The sequence below is a fragment of the Neopelma chrysocephalum genome, unplaced genomic scaffold (genome assembly GCF_003984885.1).
Source record: "Neopelma chrysocephalum unplaced genomic scaffold, ASM398488v2 Primary Assembly neopelma1_60, whole genome shotgun sequence".
NCBI lineage: Eukaryota > Metazoa > Chordata > Aves > Passeriformes > Pipridae > Neopelma > Neopelma chrysocephalum.
Genome location: NW_020897715.1, coordinates 6,012,227 through 6,036,191, shown reverse-complemented (window position 1 = coordinate 6,036,191; position 23,965 = coordinate 6,012,227). Strand labels below are relative to the sequence as shown.

The following is a 23,965-nucleotide window of genomic DNA, read 5'->3' as shown; positions in this document are numbered from 1 at the left end:
TTTTCACAAATGCTTTATTTGTAGGCGAGGGAAACGGACACGGAACAAGACAGGAACAGGATGTGGCTGACACGGGACATGGCGTGTGGTCTCTGGAGAACTCACACACGCACACACACGCGCACATACACACACATTTTCCATCTGGAAATAGCAGCACGTGGTAAAAAGTCACCCTGCCAGACTGGGAATGCTCGGCCACAACCGACCAAGCATCCAACAGCAAAGCTTGGATCAAATACCTATCCCTATCCCGCTGTTTTGGGATGCCTTACGGACACGGTGTCATCAGATGGGTCACTATAGATGACACAACCAAGGGATGTAAGATTGGGCAACACAAAGGGCACTTCCAGGCTGTGAGATGGGTAGTAGATGCACCAGGGCCAGGATTTCTTGGAAGAGACAACCCATAAACTCAATTTTTTTACCTCAGCTGAAGATTCATGTCTAGATTTCCAAGAGCATGGAGCACCAGTTCAAACCAATGAATCACTGGTTGCCAGGCTCTTTTCCCAGGCCTTTCTGCTCCGAAGAGAAAAGGGAATAGTGGAAGGGAGGATAAATGTCAGTGCCAAAGTTACAGAACCAGAGTAATTTGGGTTGGGAGCAACCATAAAGCTCATCCAATTCCAACTCTCTCCCACTAGACCACATTGCTCCAAGCATCACCCAACCTGGCCTTGAACGCTTCCAGGGATGGGGAATCCACAACCTCTCTGGAAAACCAGGGCCAGAGCCTCAATTGCAAATTAACTTTTTCCTAATATCTAATCCACCCTCCTGGGGGGAATTTTTCAATGCACGGCTCCGGTTGGAATGGGCTTCCTCAGGTTTTTCAGGCCTTTCTGTGGCCAAAAAAAAGAAAAATAACAACTTTATCTATAAAGGTATTATCTTTGCAAATGCCGTCACAGCCCGAGGGGAGAATTCCATCTGGAAAACCCCAGGCCTGAATTTTCATTCCATGTTCAAGGGTTGGTTAATTCAAAGCAAGACTGCGTGCTATAGCAATAGAGGAAATAATCTTTTTCCAACAATCCCAGTGCTCCATTCAGTCACTGATGGCTTTTTCTGGTGTGTATAATCTGGCAAAACCCATCCTAGGCCTCATTTTTTCATTTATTTATTTAATTTATTAAATTAAAGCAAAGCCTGTAACAAACCAGCCTCCCAAACTGCATCTCATGCTCCTGCCAAGCCTTGGGATCTTCGACTGGGAAAGTTTCTACTGATCTTCAATCCAATAACTGGACAAAAGCAAGTGTGATTTCTAAATAACCCAAAGGCTGCAGGAAAAACACAGTGAAAAGCTGGGAGTTAGGGGGCAATTCACTCTGTGCCCCTGTTTTTCATGAGCTGAACAGAATACACCTTCTCTCTGCAGTCCCTTTTCTCACAGCCTGTGCTATCCCTCATCCAAATCCTATTTATCCCAGCCTGTAGTTCCCTGGAAACTGCAGCAGGAGCATTAATACTTCTCAGACAAAAGTACGGTCTCAAAAATGTACATGGCTTGACTGAACCAAAAGGAATTTCCCCTCCACCCACTCCCACACTGCTGCTGTCCCTGGAATTCCTTTTTTCTTTTTTTTTAAATCCAGCACCAGTCCCTGAACTATTCCCACTTATTCCAGGCAAGGCAGGGCTGGGAGCTCAGCACAGAGGGACGCACCATTAAATAGGCTGCTGAAACATTTATTTTCTTTTCACTCACCTCTCAAATGTTAAATAACAAAAAGAATCCTACGGGCCCAGAGGCCACAAAGGCCCCACAGACCCTAGAGGCCCCAAAGGCCTCACATGCCCCATAGGGCCATATACGCCCTCTAGACTACATATGTCCCATAGACTTCAAAGGCCTCACAGGCCCTATGGACCACACAGGCCCCATAGGTTACACAGGCCCCACAGACCCCATATGCCCCATAGGCTTCAAAGGCTGCATAGGCCCTACAGGCCAAACAGGCCCCATGGGCTACATAGCCCTCATCAACAGGATTCCAAAAGTCATACCTTTTCCAGTGGTGCCTGTAGAGAATACAGAACTGATCTGCTTTCCACGGAGCGTTCTGTGTGGTTGGGATTTATTTTTCAGATCTCATAAATGAAACAGATAACGCGAGGGATCCCTTGGATTCTCCAAGTTACTTACAAAGGAGGAATGTGAATTCACCAGGATCATTCAGGATTATGACCACAGGCTTAATTATCCCAGGAAGTGAGACTCTGGATACAGACACTGTATTATTTAATCCCTAAAAATTTCAACAAAGGAGTCGCCTGGAAAGGAGAATTTTACCAATTTTCAGGATATGTCTCGGGAAGGTATTATTTTGCATCTCAATTATTGAAGATCCATTGAATCCATAAGGAACAGGGTGGACATCAAGGCCACAGGAAATTAATGCAGTAATTCACAGGGTGACTTAGAGAGGAAAATGCTGGGAACCAGCAATTCCCTTTAATCACCTGATGGCCAAAGTGCCAGGAGGGAGGAGAGCTCTCTGGAATTAGCTTTTCCTGTCCCTAATCCAGGCACTTCCCACGATGATGTGTCAGAAGCAAGGCCAGGACTGCTGTGCCCAGTGAATCAGAGATGAGTGGATTTCCACCAGGCTCAAAGTTAAAGCCTTTGCCCCACCTGCACCTCTCTCAAACGCCAAGAATTCCTGATGGCTCTTGTCATGGGATATACACATGGATGCAAATGATGGCTCCCAAACTACAAAAATCATCCTACAGCAGCAAAGGGTTATGGACATCAGGCAGGAAAAAAGGGATTTCAGATATCCACTGGGAAAATATTGAGGAAAACTGCTCCAAAACATGTCTGCTCTTACACTCACGTGTGATTCTGTCTAGGGATAATTTATCCCTGAAGAAAAGCTCTCTGTGTATATGGAATTCTGGAGGGCAGGCAGCAAAATGATCCAGGAAGTGACAATGGAAAGAAGGTCCGTCCTCCAGTTCTGGGGGGAGCAGCTGCCTCACCTCTGCATCCACATCAGCAGGACTGACTCCAAGCTCTTCCAGGGTTTCACCTACAGCCATTCCAACGATGCTGAGCAATGCTTAGCTGTGTGTGGCAGCAAGAAGGGAAGCACAAACACGTGCCAGGGGCAGGAAACAGCCTGTTGGCCATGTTGTTCCTGCTGCTCTTGGGTTTTCCCCATTAGCGCAGGCCCAGAGTCCCCTTCTTGGGATGTGTCTGCAGTAGATGGAGTTATCCAGGCTATTCTTCCCAGAAAGGACTTAAAACAAGTACTAAGAAAACTGCGGGACTGAAACGGAGCTCACGGCTCCCCCTCACCTTTTTGAGTTACAATCTCATCCAACTTTTCCCAGGAAAGTGTCCTCTAGGCTCTTCCCACACCTTAACCCCTAAAGCTGGTGTTGGTGAGATGAAACCTGAGCTCTCAACAAAGCCAATTCCTCATCTGCTTTAGGGGAAAGAAAATGTGTATATATAAAACCCAAATCTAAGGGGCACTTCCAAGATGACTCCACAGAAAAATCCCGAAGCCTTTGGCTGTGCTGCAATGCCTTTGGTGGATCTGGACTGTCCATGGCCCTTCTGCAGTTGGGTCCAAGAAAGCCTGAGAATTGACGGAGATTGGTCTGATTGACTACTTGGGATTCCAGGAGGTCTTTCCTTGTGGCAGCAGAGAGGAGGATCCCACTCCCAAGGGTATGAAGAGCTTTTCATGGTCTTCAGTAGAAGCTGCTTCCCAGCAAGGAAGTCCCTAAGAATTTAGACTGGAGAACTAGTTCTAGGGATGAATCTCACACCAACTTCCCGCTGCTGCTGGACTGGGAGATGAGAGCATATGGATACATCACAGTGGCCTCTGGTGCAGTTTATTTACAACAGGAATCAGTGCTGGAGAACACCAGGATATTAACAAGCAGGAAACACACTAGGAGGAAAAAAAGAGAGTGGAAGAAAGATCCCATATTAAAATACAAGTATTCTCTGCAGATTCTGCAATACCCTAAATTTAGCTGCAAAGTCCTTTGGTCTTCTCCCTCTCTCCCATCAACCTACACTATATTCTTTCATTGGACTTCAAATATGCAGCTCCCAGTCCTGCATTTCTACTGTTTCATCCCAAAGGGCATAGGATAAAGGGGGAAAAAAAGGAAGAGGTCATGCAGCAACAACTCTTTAGCATTGCCAGTCCAGTGTTACACATTTTGGGGCTTCCAGCTTTTGTTGAGGAATTCTTAGCTAAAAGCAGGAAGACTTTTCAGGATTGCTTAAGAAACAGGCTGATTGTACCACTCACATGAAATATGATCCTAAAACACTTTCTGTGAGGTTTAACTAAGACTTTGGGAGTTTTTCCACTCAACCTTATCAGTCACACCCTCCTCTCACTGCTGATCACAGAGGCCTGGCTTCCATAGTTCATTTTGATAGGAAAACACATGGGATAAGTATAGAAAGTCTGGAAAGTGAAGCACACAGCTTTATCTGTCTCATTTCATCAGTATTTCTTAGCCAAAGAAGTGTGACAGAAGTTGTTTGCAAGGCCTTGATTACTTAAATAAAATATTATTTAAGCTAAATGCCATAAAATTTGTCATTTTGCTTCCCTGGAAGGTTATAAAGGAAGGAATCAGCTCTGTTCCTCCTCTCCAAGGGGGAGGGACATAAGAAATTAGCACATGAGAAATTCAGAGGGAACACATAAATATCAAATGCATTAATGGCTGTGACTCAGAGCTGTTTGTTTACCTGCGGTTTTTAGCATTATGCCAAAATTCCAACCTCCCACCTTGAGAGCCAAACTGGCAGCAGGAGCAAAAGTTCTGCTCAAAGGCAGCACAGCTCCAGCTTTCATGAATCCTTACCACTGGAATCCTCCAATGGGCTCTGTAAACCTGTGACGGATCAGAAATGTTGCAACAGCTTCAGCAACCTGAGGAAAGGGGAAAAAAATCCGGCAGGATTTAAAGGGGCACAAAGAGAACAAGAAATTCAGGCAATTTTCCAAACCTGCAGCATTCCCAACAACAGTTCATGTCCTTGGGGTTCTCTTGCTGAGTCAAGCTTGCTTCTTTAAAACAAGAGCTCTGTATGCTTATATATATATGCTTATATATATATATATACATATATATGCATATATACATATATATACGTATGTAAAATGCTTCCAATTTGACACTGATCTCGCAATCAAGAACTGACCAAACTTCTCCACCCTTTTCAGTAATTCTTAAAATAAGGTCTGGTAAAATCACTATGCAAGTTATTCCTATAAAGAGCAAAGCAAGACGATAGCCTGACAGTAGCAATACTGGAATGGTTTGGGTTGGAAAGGACCTTAAAGCTCATCCAGTTCCATAGGCAGGGACACTTTCCACCAGACCACATTGCTCCAAGCCCCATCCAACCTGGCCTTGAACACTTTCAGGGATGGAGCAGCCACAGCTTCTCTGGGCAACCTGTGCCAGGGCCTCCCCACCCTCACAGGGAAGCATTTCTTCTCAGTATCCCATTAGTATGTTTAGATAAAAATACTTATTTCAGACTGTAAAATGAAGCACAGAAAGGCTGAGTTTTACACTCACAGCCGTCAGAGCTTTAAAACAGTCGTGTTCCCAACCACATTCCTGCTTCTATCTGGACACTAATTCCAGCAGTGCCCAGAAGCAGCACTGCTCTGTCAGTCTGAAAGCTGTTTCAGGAACATTTGGTTTCCATTTGGAAAATGTGAGCCACTCAATTCAACAAAACCCAGACCAACCCCTAAAGCTGCAGCTTGGTGCAAGGGATAGTGGGGAACCGCATGAGGAAAGGCAGGGATGAGAAATCCACACTGGGAATGATTATGTACATCCCCAACCCAGCATGTAACATCTTAGCCCAGGCTTTCCAGCCAGCTTCAAAATCTAAGCTGCTTGTGAAAAGCCACTTGCGGTGCCAAAAAAAATACCCCTGAAATATAATCTCTGCTCCATGGTAAAAAACAGATCCCATTTGCATTTAAGCTGGGATGACAATGTAGCTTCAATCCCATGGTGGGGCTCACCTTGTCTGGAGCATCTTCATGGACTGCGTGGCCACACTGTGGGAGGACCTGCATCTGGAACTTCCCTGTGGATCAAGAGTCAGCACATGGATCTCACATTCTTTACCAAGAAATCTCACTAAAGGCATCTGGCAAAGAGGGACCAGGGATGGTATGGAAGTCTGGGCAAACTGCACAACAGAAACAGGAGATGGTCTCCAAAGAAAACATGGATCAGCTGCATAATTCACATTCCCCAGGTGTAACTAGAGCAGGTTCCCAGGAGTTAAAATGAAGCTAAACTTCTCAGAGTCTCTCAATGCAACTCCTTTCAGAGTTGGAACTGTTATAATTCTACCTTACGGTAACGTTTATCCTTTAACGCTTAAAATAACGTTTATTTTTCAGTACTGGTTGCTCTGGAAAGCTGGGATGGGTTAAAAAACCAGCCTAAATCACAAAACACTAATGAAGATGCTTAATCTTGGTCTGATGTCTGCCAGAAACACCAGGAGATGGGACAATTTTAGATGGTTCCAGGTGTTCTACATAGGAACATCAGGAATGTAGCTAGAAAGGGAGAAAAAATAGACTAGAAAGAAGCCCTCACAGACAGTGTGATCCAAGAGAAATGTGGGAGCTCCACTGCTGGAACATTGAACACTGGACTGAACAAACCCCATAGCAACAGTCCTTCACAACTTTTAATTCAGCCTCTTCCTCCTCAACTTCCCCACCTTTCCTCAAGTGCAAGAGTTAGAGAACACTTTGGGATGGGCTAATTCTTTAATGCACATTTGTTTGCATATAGACTGTACCCATAGCAACAAGTTGTCCTCCAAAAACAGCATTACAGTAAGGCTGGAGTAAATAAATATTTACCTTGCATCTGCCCAATGGTCAGATCTTTATCCAGCCTGTCAACACCTACAATCAAATAAACAGATGTATTGGAGAAAAGCCAGAGAGAACACGACTGCATTTTGAAAGGACATTAGCTTGAAAAACACAAAATAAACACATCTGCCACCCACCATGAGGACATTTCACTGCTGCACCTCGATACCATGAAGTGACAGGAAAGAAACACAGCCAAAAAATGCAAGAGCACATCCCTTTCTACAACTTCAAAGGAGATTTATCTTGGTTACACATTTTACTTCCTACTAAGGTACAAAAAGGGCCTATAGCTGTATTTGATTTTCAGTTGAGAAGTTCAAATCACACCACAATATTTCAAAAGACATGGAAATGCCAACATGGAAGAGGCAGGTTTGCTATTCCCAGAGAAACACAGCAGCCAAATGTTGACCCTATTCTCTAAAATACAAGTGAGACATCACCGAACACCTAAACAGGACTGGGAGAGACACGTACCAGCTAAAAGCAAAAGCTTTGGAGTGGGACAGCTCAGGAAGAGGTTGGATAAACCCCTGAACCAGCCATCCCAGTACTTTTCTGTTTTAGCCAGTTCAATCCGCCACGTGTATAAATGTTCCTTCTTTGTCTGCAGGGAGGAGAGAGAGCTCTGCATCACTGATCAGGAAAACAGCAGGAAGAAAATGAACTCAGGGAGCCACTTGGAAGTGCAGGTATATATAAACACACATAAAAAATACTGGCTCCCTCTGGTGGATCACACATGTCCAGAGGATGGCCCTCCCTCCTTCAAATATCTTTCCAAATCAGAGTCCAACTACACGAGTAGGTAACAAAAAAGTCAGCAAGAGCTACACCAAAAGCAGAAGAGCCTTCAAGACAAGGCTGAGGGACTCAGGGTAACCAATTTGCTATTTTTTTTCCTAACATAAACAGCTCACAAATTGTTTGAACGTTCAGACTTGGAGTTTTCCATCCCTGGAGTTGCTCCTTTTCAAATCAGAATGATTTGTATAATTACTGGTGACTACTGTTGCAGGGGAAAGTGAAAATACACCAAGAAACTCCCTACCTCTGTGTCATCTTCTTTCTTCCTTTTGTTGACAGAGCCTCCCCCTTCCTCATCCTCTTCCTCCTCCTCCTCCTCTTCAATAATTCCCTCCACTATGGCTTTAGGACATTCAGGACTGGCAGCCCCTTCACACCTGTGAAAATAAACCCAGAAACTGATTCCTCGCCAAAAGAAAAAAAAATCCAAACCAAAAAATCACCCAGAATTCAATTTAAAGTGTTCAGGAATTTCTCAGGTACCGAAAAAAAACCCCTCAAGTTTAAAAGAAGCTGTGGATGAAAGACTGGGATTGCGTGAATGTGCAGCACATGTGCAAACAGAAATGCCAACTGCTCCTTAGATGAGGCACAAGTGGTCAAAAAATCAACTTAAGCTTTTCTTAATGGAGGGTGAGACATTTGTAAAGGCTTCATGTATGTCAAGGATTCAAGTGTCAGGAGCAGGCTACTCTAATTCATCCCCAAGCCCACCTCAGATCACTCCTCAGATAACACTTATTTCTTAAGGTGTGCAGAAAGGCAGGAAAACCAAGGAACACACAACAGTTAAACTTTTTAAAACACAGTGGATTTCTTTTAAATCTTTGTGAGTTTTGCTCAAAGAAATTTTCCCCTTCAAGTGCACTCATGTAGCAAATATTGTAAAACAGACTAGATGACTTTAAGAGCTCTAAAAAAAATAAATAAAATAAACCAAAAGCAACCTACTGTTTGACTTGACCGACCATAGAAACTCTGGCAGATTCAAGATTTCTTATTTGTCCACTTTTTACACTAGAAAAAAATAATAAGAGAGAAATATTTACTGAAGAGATTCAGGAACCAGCAGGCCCAGAAACAGGTGCAAAATCCCTGCACAGTTCAAGATTTCCCCAAACCATTCCCAAACCCTGTTGTCAGAAGGAATTTGGAGTGGCTTGTGCTAAAAGTCAACTTCAAACTCCCCGTTTGTCACTGTAACTGTGAATTTAAAATTCATGTGGGAAAAGTGCTGGTGGGGAAACACAGGGAAGACAAGTGATTTTAGAGACTAATCCATCCCTTACCTCCACTCAATGGCATTTTCAAGTGACTTGAATGTTTTGGGGCGACTTCTCAGGAAGTTCTGCATGCTGTTCAATGCATCCATGGCTGTTCCTAAAAGCAAGTATTTCAGCTTTGTGGCATCTGATGAAATCATTGCCATATCCCTTTATAAAGAACTGTCTGCAACACCTTCACAGAGAGCTGGAGCTCCCCAGGGATTTAATATTGTAAAGGAAAGTACAGTATTCCTAAGCCAATGGTCATTAGTGGGAAATTAGTATTTGAAAAGGTAGGACATTCAGATTGTAAAATAAGAAGGAAACATTAATTAGCACCAGGCATTATAGGAAAAGCCACCCTTTTCCCCACTAAAAAGAAAGTATTTCAAAGCAATTAGCAGGAAAAAAGCAAACAAGGGGAAAGGAGAAGGGAAGAGAAGGGAGAAGAAGGGAGGAGAAGGGAGGGTTACACAGGAAAGATTTTTGTGTGGGCAGGATATTTTAGGAGGATGGAATTGGTTTAAAAACCAGGCAAAACTTTTGGTATCCAGGGGATTTAGGGCTAAAGTGGAAGGGGGAAGCCCACCCAAAGGGGTGGAAGGCCATCTGAAGGAACCCACACTCACCTTCCACGACATCGATCATGCACAGCCCCAGCAGACTCGGCACCAGGTTTGCGACCGCCGTGTGCACCGCAATGGCCCCCCCCATGCTGTGCCCGATCAGCATGATGGGGGGGGGAAGGTCCCCATACAGAGCTTCCACCACATTGCCAACGTCTCTGCCAGAAGGAGAGCAAACCATGGTTGGCATCTCCACCTCTACATGAGGAGAAAGTACGATCCAAGAGAGATTTCTGGCTTCAAATTGTCTTTTAACCCACAGGGAACAAGTTTATTCTCCTGTCACTGCCTCATCTCGGTGTCAGTGAAGGAAATCCTTGAAGCCAACGCTTTCCTGAACATCCATGTCATTTCTGTCTTTATTAAAAGAAAGTTCTCATTTAGAAGGAACCCATTTAAAAGATACCCACTTAAAAGATATTTGAGCAACCCACTCTACTGGAAGGTGTTCTGTGATTCTCCAAGGAAATCATTTTAGGTTGACATTTGCTGGTGAGAATGTTAAATAAAAGGTGAGAAAAAGCTGTCAAATCCTCTTGCATGGAAGTACAGAGCAAGAAATTCATTGCTCTGAAAGAAGAACTGTTTGGAATTAAAGGGAGAAAATAACTGAGCCCAACTAACCAAGGCACAGGTGAACAACATTGGGCATGAGCAAAAAGACTGACTTTCTACGAGCACAGATATCACAAGGCAAGGGGCAATTTCCCCATCTTTTCCATGAGGAACCTTCTTAAATTGAAGCTGCGACTTCTTGACATTTTCCCAGGATGGGAAAGCTGGATGATGTGATCCTCAACCCCCAGAGCAGCAGCAGAGCTAAGGGTTGAAATTTACTGAAGAGCACTGTAGTTAAAAGACATCCCAGTTTTTTCCTGACCACAACCATTCTGAGGAACCCGAGCACTGAGCAGTACTGAAAACAGAAAAGAAGGAAAAAAATAGGTTGACTAGCTTGTTTGCTCTGCTAGAGAAAATTGCTTGAGGATTTGATTTAAAAGAGTAAGCATAAAGCCAGCACTAATTTAAGGCTCCTATTTAAAAGATATTTAGGATTAACTTTCAAGCTCATTGCTAAGAGAAGGGAAAGGTTTGAAAACAAAAGGGACTTGTTTTCCCCACACAGTGGTGCTGCTCCAGTTCTAAAACATTCTAATTATTTCATCAGGCATGTCCTCAGGACAGTAACACACCAGGGCCTGACAAGGCATAAGCAGCAGGAATAAGGTACACAATGGAAGTCAGAATCCATTTCACACATGGCCTCCCCACAACAAACCAAGTGGATTTGTCCATGGGAAGGTTACAAAATCCTTCGTGATTTAACTGATTTAACTGTAGTCGTAGCAAAGAGTCTCTTTGTACTAAACATGGGCAGAGCATAATGTGCTTTACAGTGGGTATTTGCTTTTCTTACAGCTTTGTCAAGAGGGGGATTTGCATACCAAAGCAGGTCGTGGTAGCTGAAAAAAGCAACCCTCTCTATGCTTGAAAAATCTCAGTCTGTGGCCCAGACTTTGGGGGTGCCACCAGTCCAAGGTGGCCCCACTCTGAACGCTGGCTCCAGGAGCTGAGGGAGAGCCAAACTGGTGATTTCAGGCTAAAATCCTCCCAGAGATCTCCAAGGAAAGCATTCCCCTGCTATTACAAACTCTCTAGCAAGTGTTGTAGGTTTAAAATGCTCACTGATGTGGAGCCACTGAGTTTACAAACTGAGGGAACCCAGAGAATGACTCCAGTTTGGAATCTGACTCAGCTGACAAAGATAAAATTTCAAACAATTTCAAACTGTCCTTAAAAGGAAGGAAAAGAAGGGATAACTACCAGAATCACATGAAGTGAAATCTCCCAGCTCTTTGAATGAATGTTTTATGTCCTCAAGAAGTTTATTGTTCAATGAAAGAAAATAAGAGGCTTGTGAAAAGAGAAATGAGTGTAAACTTCCTTACTTGGACATAGTCTCTGCAGACAGATCTTCAGGATTCCTAACTTTTGTTTCTCCTAGAAATAAAAAACAAACAACCTCAAGTTAAATTTACTTCAGTTGAAAACCTTCAGGCCCTCTCAGGACTTAGAGCAGGGACTGTACAAAGCTTTTTGGCACAGATACTAACAGTGAGCCTACAGTAGTGTACATGAATAACTAAGAAACACAGAATTAATAGGAACAGTTATTGTACTATGGGTTGGAAATACTGCCCATAACTGTGCTGTATTTGCAGTGTATCTTAAAATTAAATAACAGCCCTTATTTCTCATAGTAAAGATTACCTAAAGGTCATAGAAATACAAAGGAGGGGGTTGGTGGAAGGAACAAACCCACCAGTGCCTTGCACAGAAGTTCAGGGAGTCTAAGCTCCTGGCAGAAGCCACTTTTCCATCCCTGCTTTTGAATAAAAATTGGGATGCCTTAAGATGCTTTCTTAGTAATTTTTGCGAGGAATTCAATACATCTTTAAAAAAAACAGAGAGTATAACATGCTGATGTGATCCCAGGTTTATTTATTTGACTTACCATGGCCTCGGAGATCCAAAGCCACGATCCTACACTGGATCCTGTTAATGATTGCAGACTGCAAGGAGGGACAGAGAGAGTGGGATTAGCAACATCAAGCATTCCCTAAAAACCCTTCATTGCCAACAAAGTGGCTAAACCTGGATTGGACAAGGTGTTACAGACAGCAAGCAAGAATATTCCATAAAACTATCCTTAATAAACCAAAAGCTCCATCCTTGCCACTGCTAACGAGGACATTTATTTCCCTGTGCATCAAACACTACAAACATTCATCAAATCATGAATTCAAGCTCTGCAGCACCTGTGAAAACTGAAACAGCAGTGGGATTATGGGCACCAAAGGAATTCCCTCCCTCTCCAAGCCCCAGATGGTACAGAATGAACTCCCAGCTACACGGCTGACATGACGATGAAGCAGCTGCTTTGCAGCACACAGTCAATTTGCTCTCAAACAATAGAGTTTTACAGGCTGAAATGTATAAAAATTGATTAGTCCAAAGAGGTTGGGGGGAACAAGTGAAGAATTTTTTTTAAGGTAAAGTAGGGCTGCAACACAATTATGGCTCTATCTGTCCCTGGCAGATCAATGTAACTAAGTTATTTCAGGTATCACAGAGATTAAGTGGCATTCTTTGCTGACAGGAAGACCTCTGTGTTAAGCAATCATTGATTATTTCAATAACAGCCCTGTAGGAACAGGGAAATTTGCTGAGGAATTCTTAATAGAACCACCTACCTAAATGCCAAAAGCTACTCAGCCCTCTTATTTTGATTTTTCAGTTATTCAACTCCTAAATGACTGTAGCAGTTGCTCTTCCAAACCCCACTGAATCCAGAAGTTAATATTTTCCAGCCCCTAAAGACACTGCAAAACAGACATCTGCGAGGTGCTTATGCACCATAGCAATAATTTAACAGAGGTCTGCTGTTAAAAATCAGACTATTGTTAGTAGGCAGTAAGGAAAGAGGATCATTGGTGTGATGTAAGAAAGTGGAAGGATTTCCAGTGCCCTGAGTTTTATCCAAACTGGAGTATTTTGGCCATGAGAAGTCCAGACTCGTCACCCAAGAAGTTCCCTGCTCAATAAGCAAGAGAACTGAGGAACACACTGCTCCTGCAGGTTATTTTATTTATAGATGGTTACCCTCAATGCTTCTCAAATTGTGTTGTTTTTATTTTGAAGGAGGGGTTTGGGTTTGTTTTTATAAGCTCTGGTTCATTCCAAACATTTAACACTTGATTGCTTGGGACAAATTCATTCCAAAATGCACAAAGGACATAATTTTGTAGCAGGTGCTAAAACTAACAAATATTACAGACACCAAAATTACAGTCCAGTTGGAAAACCATTTTTCTAGTGTGTCCCATCATATTATAAGATGGTTTCATCAGGATTACTCAACAATCCTGTTGGGAATTTAAGAGCAGTTGCTAGTGACTCCTGTAAAATGGTCATTCTTGGTAGCCTTTTAGCAAAGATTGAAATGAGGAAGTCACCATTAAAGTGCTAAAAAGTATTAAATGGGAACAAAGGCACAGGGAAAACATGGAGGTGTCACAATTCTATGAAAGTCATCCTATTATCTGTTAAGGACACCAGAGAACTCAAAGAGTTGCTGGATTAAAAAGGTCCTAAATAAACATCCCACGCTGCAAGTGATTTTACTTTATTTGAAGTCTTCGGTTTTCTTCCTTAACTTAATTTTTCAAAGGGAATGGGTGGGATGGAAGAATTCTGGCTTGGTCAGTCCCCACAGCCACTCCTGGTTGGTGCCACCTCAGTTTTTGTTTCAGAAAGTTTCAGTCAGTGTTTCAGAGAGTGGCTTGAGCAGCAAATGAGGTTTCTCAGCAGGACCTCAACCACGCAAAGATAATATTGTTATTATCTTTAATAATATTGTTTTTCTGTGTTTCCCAGAGCTGAATCCACACTCACACAGCTACATTTCCACACACATTTATTTCTGTCAAGCAGCAGCTTTACTTACAGTAAACACAGCCCAGGACAGGGCAGAGTGGCCTCCACCGTGTAACAGCAGCAGGACAGGCCCCTCTAACCCACTTTTGTAAATTCGAAAAGTGTATGAACAGTTAAGGGCATTCCAGAGAGTTACTCAAAGTCACTTGGATTTGGAGCCTGCATTACCCAGACAAAACATAACTGAATTTAAGCTTCAAGAGTTGTTTTCCGGCTGCCCAGTTTTTCTCCTCCCCGTAATTCCCACATCTCCTGCCCCCACCCTTTCCCCCCTGTGCACAACAGTGAATTGAACAACTGAGAGAAAACTAGAAAGCCACTAAGCCACAGGGACTGGAACCCCTTTGCTCTGGAGACAGGCTGGGAGAGCTGGGGGTGTTCAGCCTGGAGAAGAGAAGGCTCCAGGGAGACCTTAGAATCCCTTCTAGTGCCTAAAGAGGCTCCAAGGCAGCTGGAGAGGGACTTTGGACAAGGACCTGATGGGACAGAACAAGGGGGAATGGCTTCCCACTGCCAGAGGGCACTGCTAGATGGGATATTGGGAAGAAATTCTTCCCTGTGAGGGTGGGGAGGCCCTGGCACAGGTTGCTCAGAGAAGCTGTGGCTGCCCCATCCCTGGAAGTGTTCCAGGCCAGGTTGGATGGAGCTTGGAGCAACCTGGGATAGTGGGAGGTGTCCCTGCCCATGGTAGGGGGTGGAACGGGATGAGCTTTAAGGTTCCTCCCAACCCAAATATCTCTACCCGGTCACTGGAGCAGAGCAGAGGGCACCAACTCACCCATTAATTCAGCTGCTTCCACAGTTCACATCTGCCCACAACCTTTCATATGAAGCTGAAGCTCCTCTAAAGGGAGCAGAAAAAAATCCCAAACAACTAAGATTTGCTTAAATTTGGGATGTTTATGTGCATAACCTATCCAAATAGACCTATTATGTTTTTTATTTCATACTGGGGCCTCAGGGGACTGCACATTAAACGCAGACAAGGTGCACATCATGAATCATGGAATCACCATGGAATCACCATGGAATCACAGAATGGTTTGGGTTGGAAGGGACCTTACAGCACACCCAGTTCCAACCCCTGGCATGGGCAGGGACCCCTTCCACTAGACCAGGTTGCTCCACGCCCCGTCCAACCTGGTCTGGAACACTTCCAGGGCTGGGGCATGAAGAATTCATGGGATCAACTGGACAAATCCATAATGACAAGCTGAGCAAAACAACAAGGAGAGAGAATTCTCTCATTTCAAAGCATCCTATGCTACTGGAATTATAGGAGTAATTACTAAATTGGTATTTGGAGAGAAATAGCCTGAAAGTTTGGTTTCCCTAATCTTGGAGAAGAAACAGCTGCAGAAAAACACCTGGCTGGCACTGCCAGAAGACTCTGATGGCATCACCACCTCAGCCAAAAATTGGGAAGCATTTATCAACATCTAAGTGTTGATGTTGAGGTTGACCTGTTGTACAGTTAAAGTTGTTAATAAAAATCAATAAACAGCTTTGATCCTGATAGGGTTTGAATTACGGGAACCTGCTGAGTGTTTGCCTGCAAAAAATGGTATTGAGCTGGTGGAAACACTCCTTTTGAATTAATGAATACTCCTTTTGAATTACTAAAGAAACAAGGCCTTGCTGGGAACAGCTTAAAAGGGATAGTTCTAGTTATTGATACAGAGCCCTGCAAGGAACATAATGGAAGATGAAAAAGATGAAAAAGCTGAAGAGAACCCCAATAAACCCCAATAAACATGTGATACCACCCCAGTCACTGAGATTATGACAAGTTAAATCTGCCAAATAAAAGGATATATCCTTGCCAGTGTCATTTTCCACCACAACATCCTCCATAGATTCAAAGTACTGGCTCCAAAGCACTGGTGAAAAATCCCTCTTTCTTCCAGGGCTGAAAGACAAAAAAAAAATCCCTAAGAAAGGAGTTATTTTTAAAATTTTCTACTGAAATTGGCATCCAGGCTTCCCTCCATCCACTGAAAAGAACATGCTGGTGTTATGTAACACTTCAGGACTGGAAGTGAAATTCCCACACAACAGTATTAAGGATTTTATGGTCAGTGAGGAAATCCTTCCTTTTTTTCCCTAATTGTAACTGCTATTGAGCAGAACTCGTGGAAACACAGAGAGAAGAGTATTTTCCTCATCAAGTAATTCCAAGGAAGACTGGAAAATGGTGATTTAGACTACACTAAGCCAAGGGAAAATAAAGGGAACACAGAATACGGAGATACCATCCCAGTACAACCTCCCAGCTTGCAGGTGCTTCAAAACAGAGTCAAAAGTCATTAAATACTTTGTATTTATAATACTTTGCATTAAATACTTTGTAATTTTGCTCTGGCCTTGAGGCAAGCCTGACACTGACATGGCTGGGAGTACTCCAGAGCCTGGAACACAGGAAGCCATCCCAAATTTATGACTCAGCCCATGAATCATAATTTTAAAAAAAAGAATATGTTGCTCTCAGAAGTCACCTTGACCCACAGTATTGAAAAGCAGTGTCAGATATTTACTGAAGGTTACTAATTTACCACCTACTACCTGGCACAGATTATAACATTCCTAGAAATCTCCTCTAATTTTTGGAAGAATTAACATTCAAATAGAAAGTCAACCTGTTCCAAAGGCTAGAATTGAAGAGTGTGGTATAAATTAAAATAATTTATAAATTACTTTTTAAATGTAATTTATAAATTAAAAACATTGTTGGAAGTAGAATAAATAAAATCCATCCACCAGATTTAATTTCACAGCAGCAAGTTTTAATTACAGCTCAAGTGTTGTGAAATTTATTGTGACAGTTAAAAATCTGACATATTTGTAAAAAGTATTTAAAATGGGAGGTAGAGCAACATCAGGAATGTGAAGGGAAGAGAGAGAACAATTAAATTAATTCATTTTGTGCTTCCATGTCTATCCTGCCTCAGTTAAGTATAAGGACCATGGGAACAACGTCATTATAAAATGCAATAAACACTCCTCAAAATGCTGTTTTCCATGTCCTTAGAGCTCTACAGGTAATGTCCTGGGAATCTGACAATATCCTATCCTAAAAATACCTCATTAGGAAGGATGCTTTCAAGTCCAGCAATGCAGGTAAAACACAGTGAGGCTATATTTATTAAAATAAAAAATAAATAAATTTTAAAAGGTAGGATTTTTAAAAACTATTTTAAATTAAGGATCACAATAACAAAACTGTGTAACACAGATGCTGGTGGAGTATTTCCACACCAGGATGGTGGACTTGGAGTGATGAAAAGGCTACTACCTGTGGCCCCTTCACATCTAGGAATTACCTTTGGCCTTTTTATATAACCTGGTGTCTTCTTCCATGTGCTCAGGGAATAATAACTGAACAAAGGGAGCAAACACCCCCTGGTTTTCCCAAGAAAACATTTCCAAATTGTGAATTACAGTCGTTATTTCCCATCTCCTCTTTGCAATAATTTCTGCTGCAGTTTTTTGGTGGTTACATCACAAAGCACTGCAACAAATTACCCCTTAAATAAGCTGCTCCTGCAGTACTAATGTCAGGGCGTATCCAGCACTCTACGGAATGCAATCCCCCTAAATTATCATTAGGTCTGTGGACATCCCATAAACCAACTCTCAAAGGTGCCCAGCTGAAAAAAACAATTTATTTTTCAAGAGGTGCAGCTGTGCCCTCTCCTTGTATCCCCATTTCCAACAAAAAGCTCCGCAATCAGAATTTTCCTGATGACTCAGTTGATGCAAAATCTGGTTCTCGGGCTGGTATTTACTCAGGAAGGCTAAAAGAGTAGGGCTTAATTTTGGAAGTGGAATAATTAGGCTGCATTCGAGCCCAGGATGAGTAACTGCACCATTTTAACTGTGTTTTTGCACTTCAACTCATCTGGGGGAAGAAACCAGGCAGCACAGAATATTAAAATCCAGCATGGGTGTGAGGGGTGAAAGACCTTCCCAGCAGAAAAATGCCTGTGGAAGGAAATTTCTCCTGAATTCACGGCTTCCTAAGGAAATAGAACATAACAGGCAAAGCAGCTTTTGGATTTTGAAGAAATAGAACTCCTACTTCCCCTCGTATTTCTAGAGTATGAAACATAAACCCGCTGCCCCCTGAATTCCAGGACCAAATTCCCTCCTGTGGGTTTCCAGACTTCTTGTCAAATTTCAATTAAATAAAATGAGGTGTCACCTACGTAAATCCAGAAAATATTAATCTCTTTTATTGCCTCAGCTTAATCTCATACTCTGATCAAGAAAAAAATATCACATTCAAACCTCAATTTTTCCCTGGAAGCCATCCCAGCTCTGATCACGTGCTCTTTCCATAGCATTCTGGTCCTTTCTGGAGATGGAGAGAACTTTTCATAGCTTAGACAAATTCCCTTACCCGTTTTTGAATAGGTAAGAAATAAATTCCACTATCATTTTAAAATACAGCATTTCAACTGCAGCCAGACTTTTCCACAGCATGTTACGGCTGGATTTAGGTTTGATTTTCCTGAGGAATTCCAGGTGATTAGAAAATATCATATTGCTACACCCCTTCCAATGTAATCCATAAACCTGGTAAACAGCAGGAACTCCCTGGTAACTCACCACCTGCATCGTGATTGAAGAAATTTTAAGGGAATTCTCTTATCCATAGGGGAAAGAGGACATGGGGAAGCTCCTGATTATGCCATGAAGAGTTTTGGCTGTATGACAAATTAATGAATTTTTCTGGAAGAAGGGTTACAGGATGGACAGCCAGGGAATCCATAACATGTGGGAGATGTATGAAATCATACGACTCCTCAGTAGCACAAGTTTGGGATACTTACCATCAAAATTAATGATAATAAAAAGCAAGAAATGAACTTTTTGCTGTTGTACACCAAGGCCACAAGACCAAGCTGCAACGACACAAAATACCTCACAGATGGTGACGGGCTCAGGATCTGCCACAAACACCAAACTCCAGAGTTTCTACCGTTAAATGCAGATTTTTAAGCACTCGAGGCTGCCACGGGGAACATGAAGCACAGCACTAACCAAAATCACCAAAACTTGCAGCTGGATCAATAAATTAAGGGTATAACTGGAAGAAAGTCCAGAGAAGTATAGAAATAATCCAGACTGGAAAACAGGGCATAGAGCAAGAAGCTTTACAGAGATGGGTAAATTAAATTAACTCAGAAGCTGCTTGGATTGAAGGGGATTTTTAGCTTGTTTTCCCAAGCAGATGATTTGAGAGAACCTGGAGAACTTGGTCTCAGTCTCAAGTCTCTTAGGCTGGCCTGGAGCAGCTCCTTCTCCCGGAAAAAAGGTTTCCCATTTCCTGGGAGCACTGATACACAATCCCTGGACCACAGAATAAACCTGTGAGGCTTCTCCATTTTCCACATCTAACCACTCCCTGGGAATAGATCCAGCTTTTCAGAGAATCCCAGACTGATTTAGGTTGGGAGGGACCTTAAAGCCCATCCCATTCCAACCCCCTGTCATCCCTACCTTCCACTAGTCCAAACCCTGTCCAACCTGGCCTTGAGCACTTCCAAGGATGAGTATTTTTGTGTCTCCTTCCATTTCTGACAGCAGAGATCCAATGCTAAAATATCCATGCAAAAGGCAGGCAGATGGTAATACCACGACAGATCCATGGAGAGTAGCTCAGGAATTGCAAGAGGAATCCATGAAATCAAAGCTGAGCCCTTCCTCAGGAACTCGCCCTACTGATGGATTTAGCAGCTTCAACAAGAGTTAACACCTCCAGGGAAAACGTTAATAGTTGTGTGACAAACGTGGAATATCTGAGGGAAAAAAAATTAACAAGAATTCCTATGTTTGCAAGGGAATTGGAGCAGAAAGTGAAGAGGAGTCAGGAATTAAAAACTATTGTCACCTCTGATGTAAATACATGATTTAAAAGAAAATACCTCCAAGCAATGCTGAAACATAAAATAACCTCAGATTTAACACCGAACCCCCTCAAAGGGCAGAATAAACGTGGAGTTTTCTGCAAAATCCCAAGTGACCACAGGGGGTAGAAAACATTTCTCCCAAGAAAAGAATGAGTATCTTTGATTTTGAATTTATCTAGAGCTGCTTTTTTTAATACAACACACACTCAAAATTCAAAATTAGAAGCAAACCCATTAAACAGCAGCTGTGGGTTTGCACCTTCCTATGCTGAAGCAACATTTTGCTGACCAAATATTTGAACTGACAAAACTAATTAGTGCTTTTTAAAGGATCCAGCAAACCAAATCAGAAATGGGTGTGACAGAATAATTTTTCTGGAATGATCCTTAAACTCCAGCACATTAAACTGGAATTACAAAACACATTCTGGGCACCTTCTGCAGCTGTTTTATCCCAATTGTGCAGTACTGGTTTGTACTGAACTGAACCTTGTAAGGATAAACTCAGCCTAAGCTAAACTCCATCCCACTTTTTCTTGTCTCCTTTCCATACAAGCCACAGGCCCCTCTGGATGAGGCCATTCCATGTTGGGTGTGCAATAGGAATGTCCACCATAAAGGGATTTACTTGAAAACAAAAAATACAACTGTGCCACACAACACAACATTATTATGGACTGTTCCCTGCTGCTTCCAAGGGGAAGAATTCCAGGGAAATTCTTGATCCTTAACCACAACTGCAGGTTTCATATCAGTGCTCTCAGGAAGTATTTGAAAGGAAAAAAAGAGGTTTATAGGACAACAGAAAGCAAACTTTCCTTCATAATTCCCTAACAGTGTTTAAAAACCCTCCAAAGTGCAGCAAGACAGGAAGAATTGTATAAATTAATATATTGAATTGCTACTAATGAGCATAAATATCTCTAAATAGAAAAAAAAAACCATAAGTATCTATAAAACCCTTTGAAAAATCCCTGGAAATGCCCGTTACAAGTTGTTTTTTTACCTGCAATGAGCAAATGAAGCAACAAATATATGGGGGGGTTGATTTGACAGCACTTCATTAAGTCAGTAACTTAAATGTCTTTACTTTTGTCCGTTTTTCTAACAAAAACTATCACAAGGGATGAGGTGTTGACAAAGTTTACAGTGCAAGAAAACTGTATAAAGCACATTAAAAAATACACAAAATAGCTGTGATGGATGAGTTAAAGAGGATAAAACAAGAGGAAGAATTAAAAATTTAATTTCTTCATCTAAACCAGGAAAATTGTGCTTGGCAGACTTTGCTTGGTGAAACCTGTTCTGAACAGAGCCAGCAAAATTAAATAATATATTTAACACTGAATCTAACTTTGTATGTCCATGTAACCTTCAGCACACTACTGTGAAATCCAAGCCTCCCCATGACACAAACTGGGGAATTTGGAGTTTAGTGGCTTGTTCACAACCCCACATTTCATAAGGAAACTCTTAATTCAGGTAACCAAGAGCCACAGGAGAGCAGACAACAGTCCTGAAAGAGAGAAAGTCATTCAAGCTCACTTATTTTCTAATTTCTATGCATATTACCTAAATTAATCCTAAAACGTAACTTTTTTGCTTAACCAAAGGCCATGCCAGTAATCACTTGGGTGAAGTTTACCTTTAAAATAATTCATATTAAAATAAAGCAGTGTTTGATGAAGATTTGGCAGCATTAATTCATGTCCTAACAACACCAAGTGCATTCCATCCATCCAAATATAATCAATGGATATCCAAAAATATGGATGGAAATCCAAAAATAATGAGATGTGTACCAACCTTTTTAAACTCTGCTTTAAAGGAGAGGAAAATGATCCTCTCCCATCCACAAATACCCCAACAGTTTATTTCCATATTTCCAATAATTCCCATTATTTCTTTTAGTTACCTGATTTCCTGCATCAAAGCAGGTTTCCTAGGAGAATTGTAGGATATTTTTATCCTCCTAATGGAGCAGGAATCGTGCAGAGGTCCTGAGGTGGAGGGGACCAGAGCACCAACCCCTGGTCTCTGTCACAAGCCAGACCTCAAATTCCATACTCTCACATCCCTGAAAACACATTTTCTCCAGATTTAATAAAATCTCAGTTTTTCTGATTAATTAAATTAGTTAAAACCTCCATGTTTTAAATCTGCACCATCCCTGCCAGCTTCCTTTGCTTCCCTCTGCACCTGGAACCCCCTTCCCTTCAAACCAACCTGCTGCAAGATCCTGTTTTTCTCCTCACACCACAACCTTTGGAAGTGGAATTATGAAATTCCCTTCAGAAGTATCCCATTTGCAACCCATTTTCTCCCCCTGACTCAGGGAATAAGGGTTGTTCTTGCCCGTTCTATCCTTTCTACTTGCCATCCACATCCTTAAGTCAAACTTCTCCCACAGCTCCCAAAATGTGCTCTCAACTCCTGCTTGAAAGATTTAAGAGTGTCCCAGATTTTCCATCACCTGGAGCAGGGATTCAAGTCCCTCAGCAGAGCTCACCTACTTCACAAGGATACCTGCTGCTGAGAAACCACAGAATCATGGAACACCCTGAGCTGGAAAAAGGATCATCACACCACAAGGATCATCAAAGTCCAACTCTGACTTAGGAATCCAATTCCCAAGAATTCCAAAACACCTCTCTTCCCCAGCCACGCTCTGAGGTACCAGATGGAAAAGGTTCTTGACACTCCCTCCCAAAACTGATGGCAAACGGATTTGGAAAAAAGGGCTGGAGAGCAATCCTGGGACTTGTCACCTCCCCTCAGCCCTGAGGATACTCCAGGCAGTGCCACCTTTGCCTGCTGTGGCTGGAGAAGCCTGATCCAGGTGCTGCTTCTGGGAAGCAGGGCCATCCCTTCCTCCAGACCCCCAATATGAACCCCCTCTGCCTCCAGACCTCCCCAAAATGACCACCTCTCCCTCTACACCCAGCATGAGCACCCCTTCTTCCAGACGCCCAAATACCAACCACCCCTCCCTCCACATCCCCCAAAACGAGCCACTCCCTCCAAATAATGAGCACCCCTCCCAATACGACCACCCCTCCCTGCAGACACCCCAAAAACAAGCACCCCTCCCTCCAGACCCCCCAATCCGTCCCTCCAGGCCCTGCAAGTATGAGCCCCCCTCCCTCCAGACCCCCCAACAATTACCACCCCTCTCTCCAGACACCCCAAATAACGAGCACCCCTCTCTCCTGACCCCCAATACACGCCTCCAGACCCCACAAACACAAACACTCCTCTCTCCACACCCCTCGAATACGAGCCCCCCCCCTCGGACCCCCCCAACACAAGCCGCCCTCCTTCCAGACCCCTCAAAACCAAGCATCCCTCCCTCCAGACCCCCCCATACGAGCCCCCGCTAGACTCCTCAATACGAGCGCCCCTCGCTCCAGACCCCCCAATAAGCACCACCTCCGTGCACACCCCCCAAATACGAACACCCTTCCCTTCACACCCCCCAAAATGAATCCTCCTCCCTCCAGATCCCCCCAAAAGACCACCTCTGCCTCCAGAGCTCCCCCTCTGCTACAACCCTCCCCCCCTAACCCCCCCCCGGCCCCTTCAGCCGCCCTCGCCCTTCCCCCGCCTACCCCATGCGCATCTTGGAGCCCGACTGGCCGCCGCCGCCGGGCAACGGGGGCCGCGGTGAGAGGCGGCCCAGGTGCAGCTGCTTCTCCAAGGCCGACATGACGGCGAGGGACACACCGGGAATACCGGGATACACCGGAACCCCCCGAGCCGCCCCCGCCCGCTCCGCCCCGCCGGAAGCGGCCTCTCTCGACAGCGCCGCCGCGCGGCACCACGGGAAACATCCGCGTGGCGTCATGGGAGATGTAGTTCGCGGTTCCACTGCCGCTATAGAGCGCGGTGCATGACGGGAGTTGTAGTCTACCGCCATGGCGGCAGTTGTGGGGAGGGAT

The 23,965-nt window shown here is 43.4% G+C and overlaps 1 protein-coding gene across 1 annotated transcript; it reads right to left on the bottom strand.

Annotated features, from left to right (window-relative positions):
- PPME1 (protein phosphatase methylesterase 1) lies at window positions 1-23,806 on the bottom strand. Its single transcript, XM_027680946.1, has 14 exons — window positions 23,636-23,806; window positions 15,931-16,024; window positions 14,126-14,218; window positions 12,134-12,191; window positions 11,568-11,619; window positions 9,622-9,776; window positions 9,017-9,107; window positions 8,679-8,744; window positions 7,972-8,104; window positions 7,398-7,527; window positions 6,903-6,947; window positions 6,042-6,106; window positions 4,858-4,925; window positions 1-3,920 (listed from the first exon to the last, which is right to left on the bottom strand). The coding sequence occupies exons 1-14, from the start codon at window positions 23,731-23,733 to the stop codon at window positions 3,902-3,904; spliced, it is 1,167 nt and encodes a 388-aa protein (XP_027536747.1). The 5' UTR covers window positions 23,734-23,806; the 3' UTR covers window positions 1-3,901.
- Window positions 23,807-23,965: the final 159 nt, after the last annotated feature.

Bases quoted from the DNA above. Each gene is read 5' to 3' on its own strand.
- PPME1 (XM_027680946.1), bottom strand. From the start codon at position 23,733: ATGTCGGCCTTGGAGAAGCAGCTGCACCTGGGCCGCCTCTCACCGCGG. The intron at 8,745-9,016 runs GTAAGGGATGGA...ATTTTTTTCTAG, and splicing joins GAAAATGCCATTGAGTGGAG to TGTAAAAAGTGGACAAATAA. The intron at 6,107-6,902 runs GTAAATATTTAT...CTTGATCCACAG, and splicing joins GACCATTGGGCAGATGCAAG to GGAAGTTCCAGATGCAGGTC.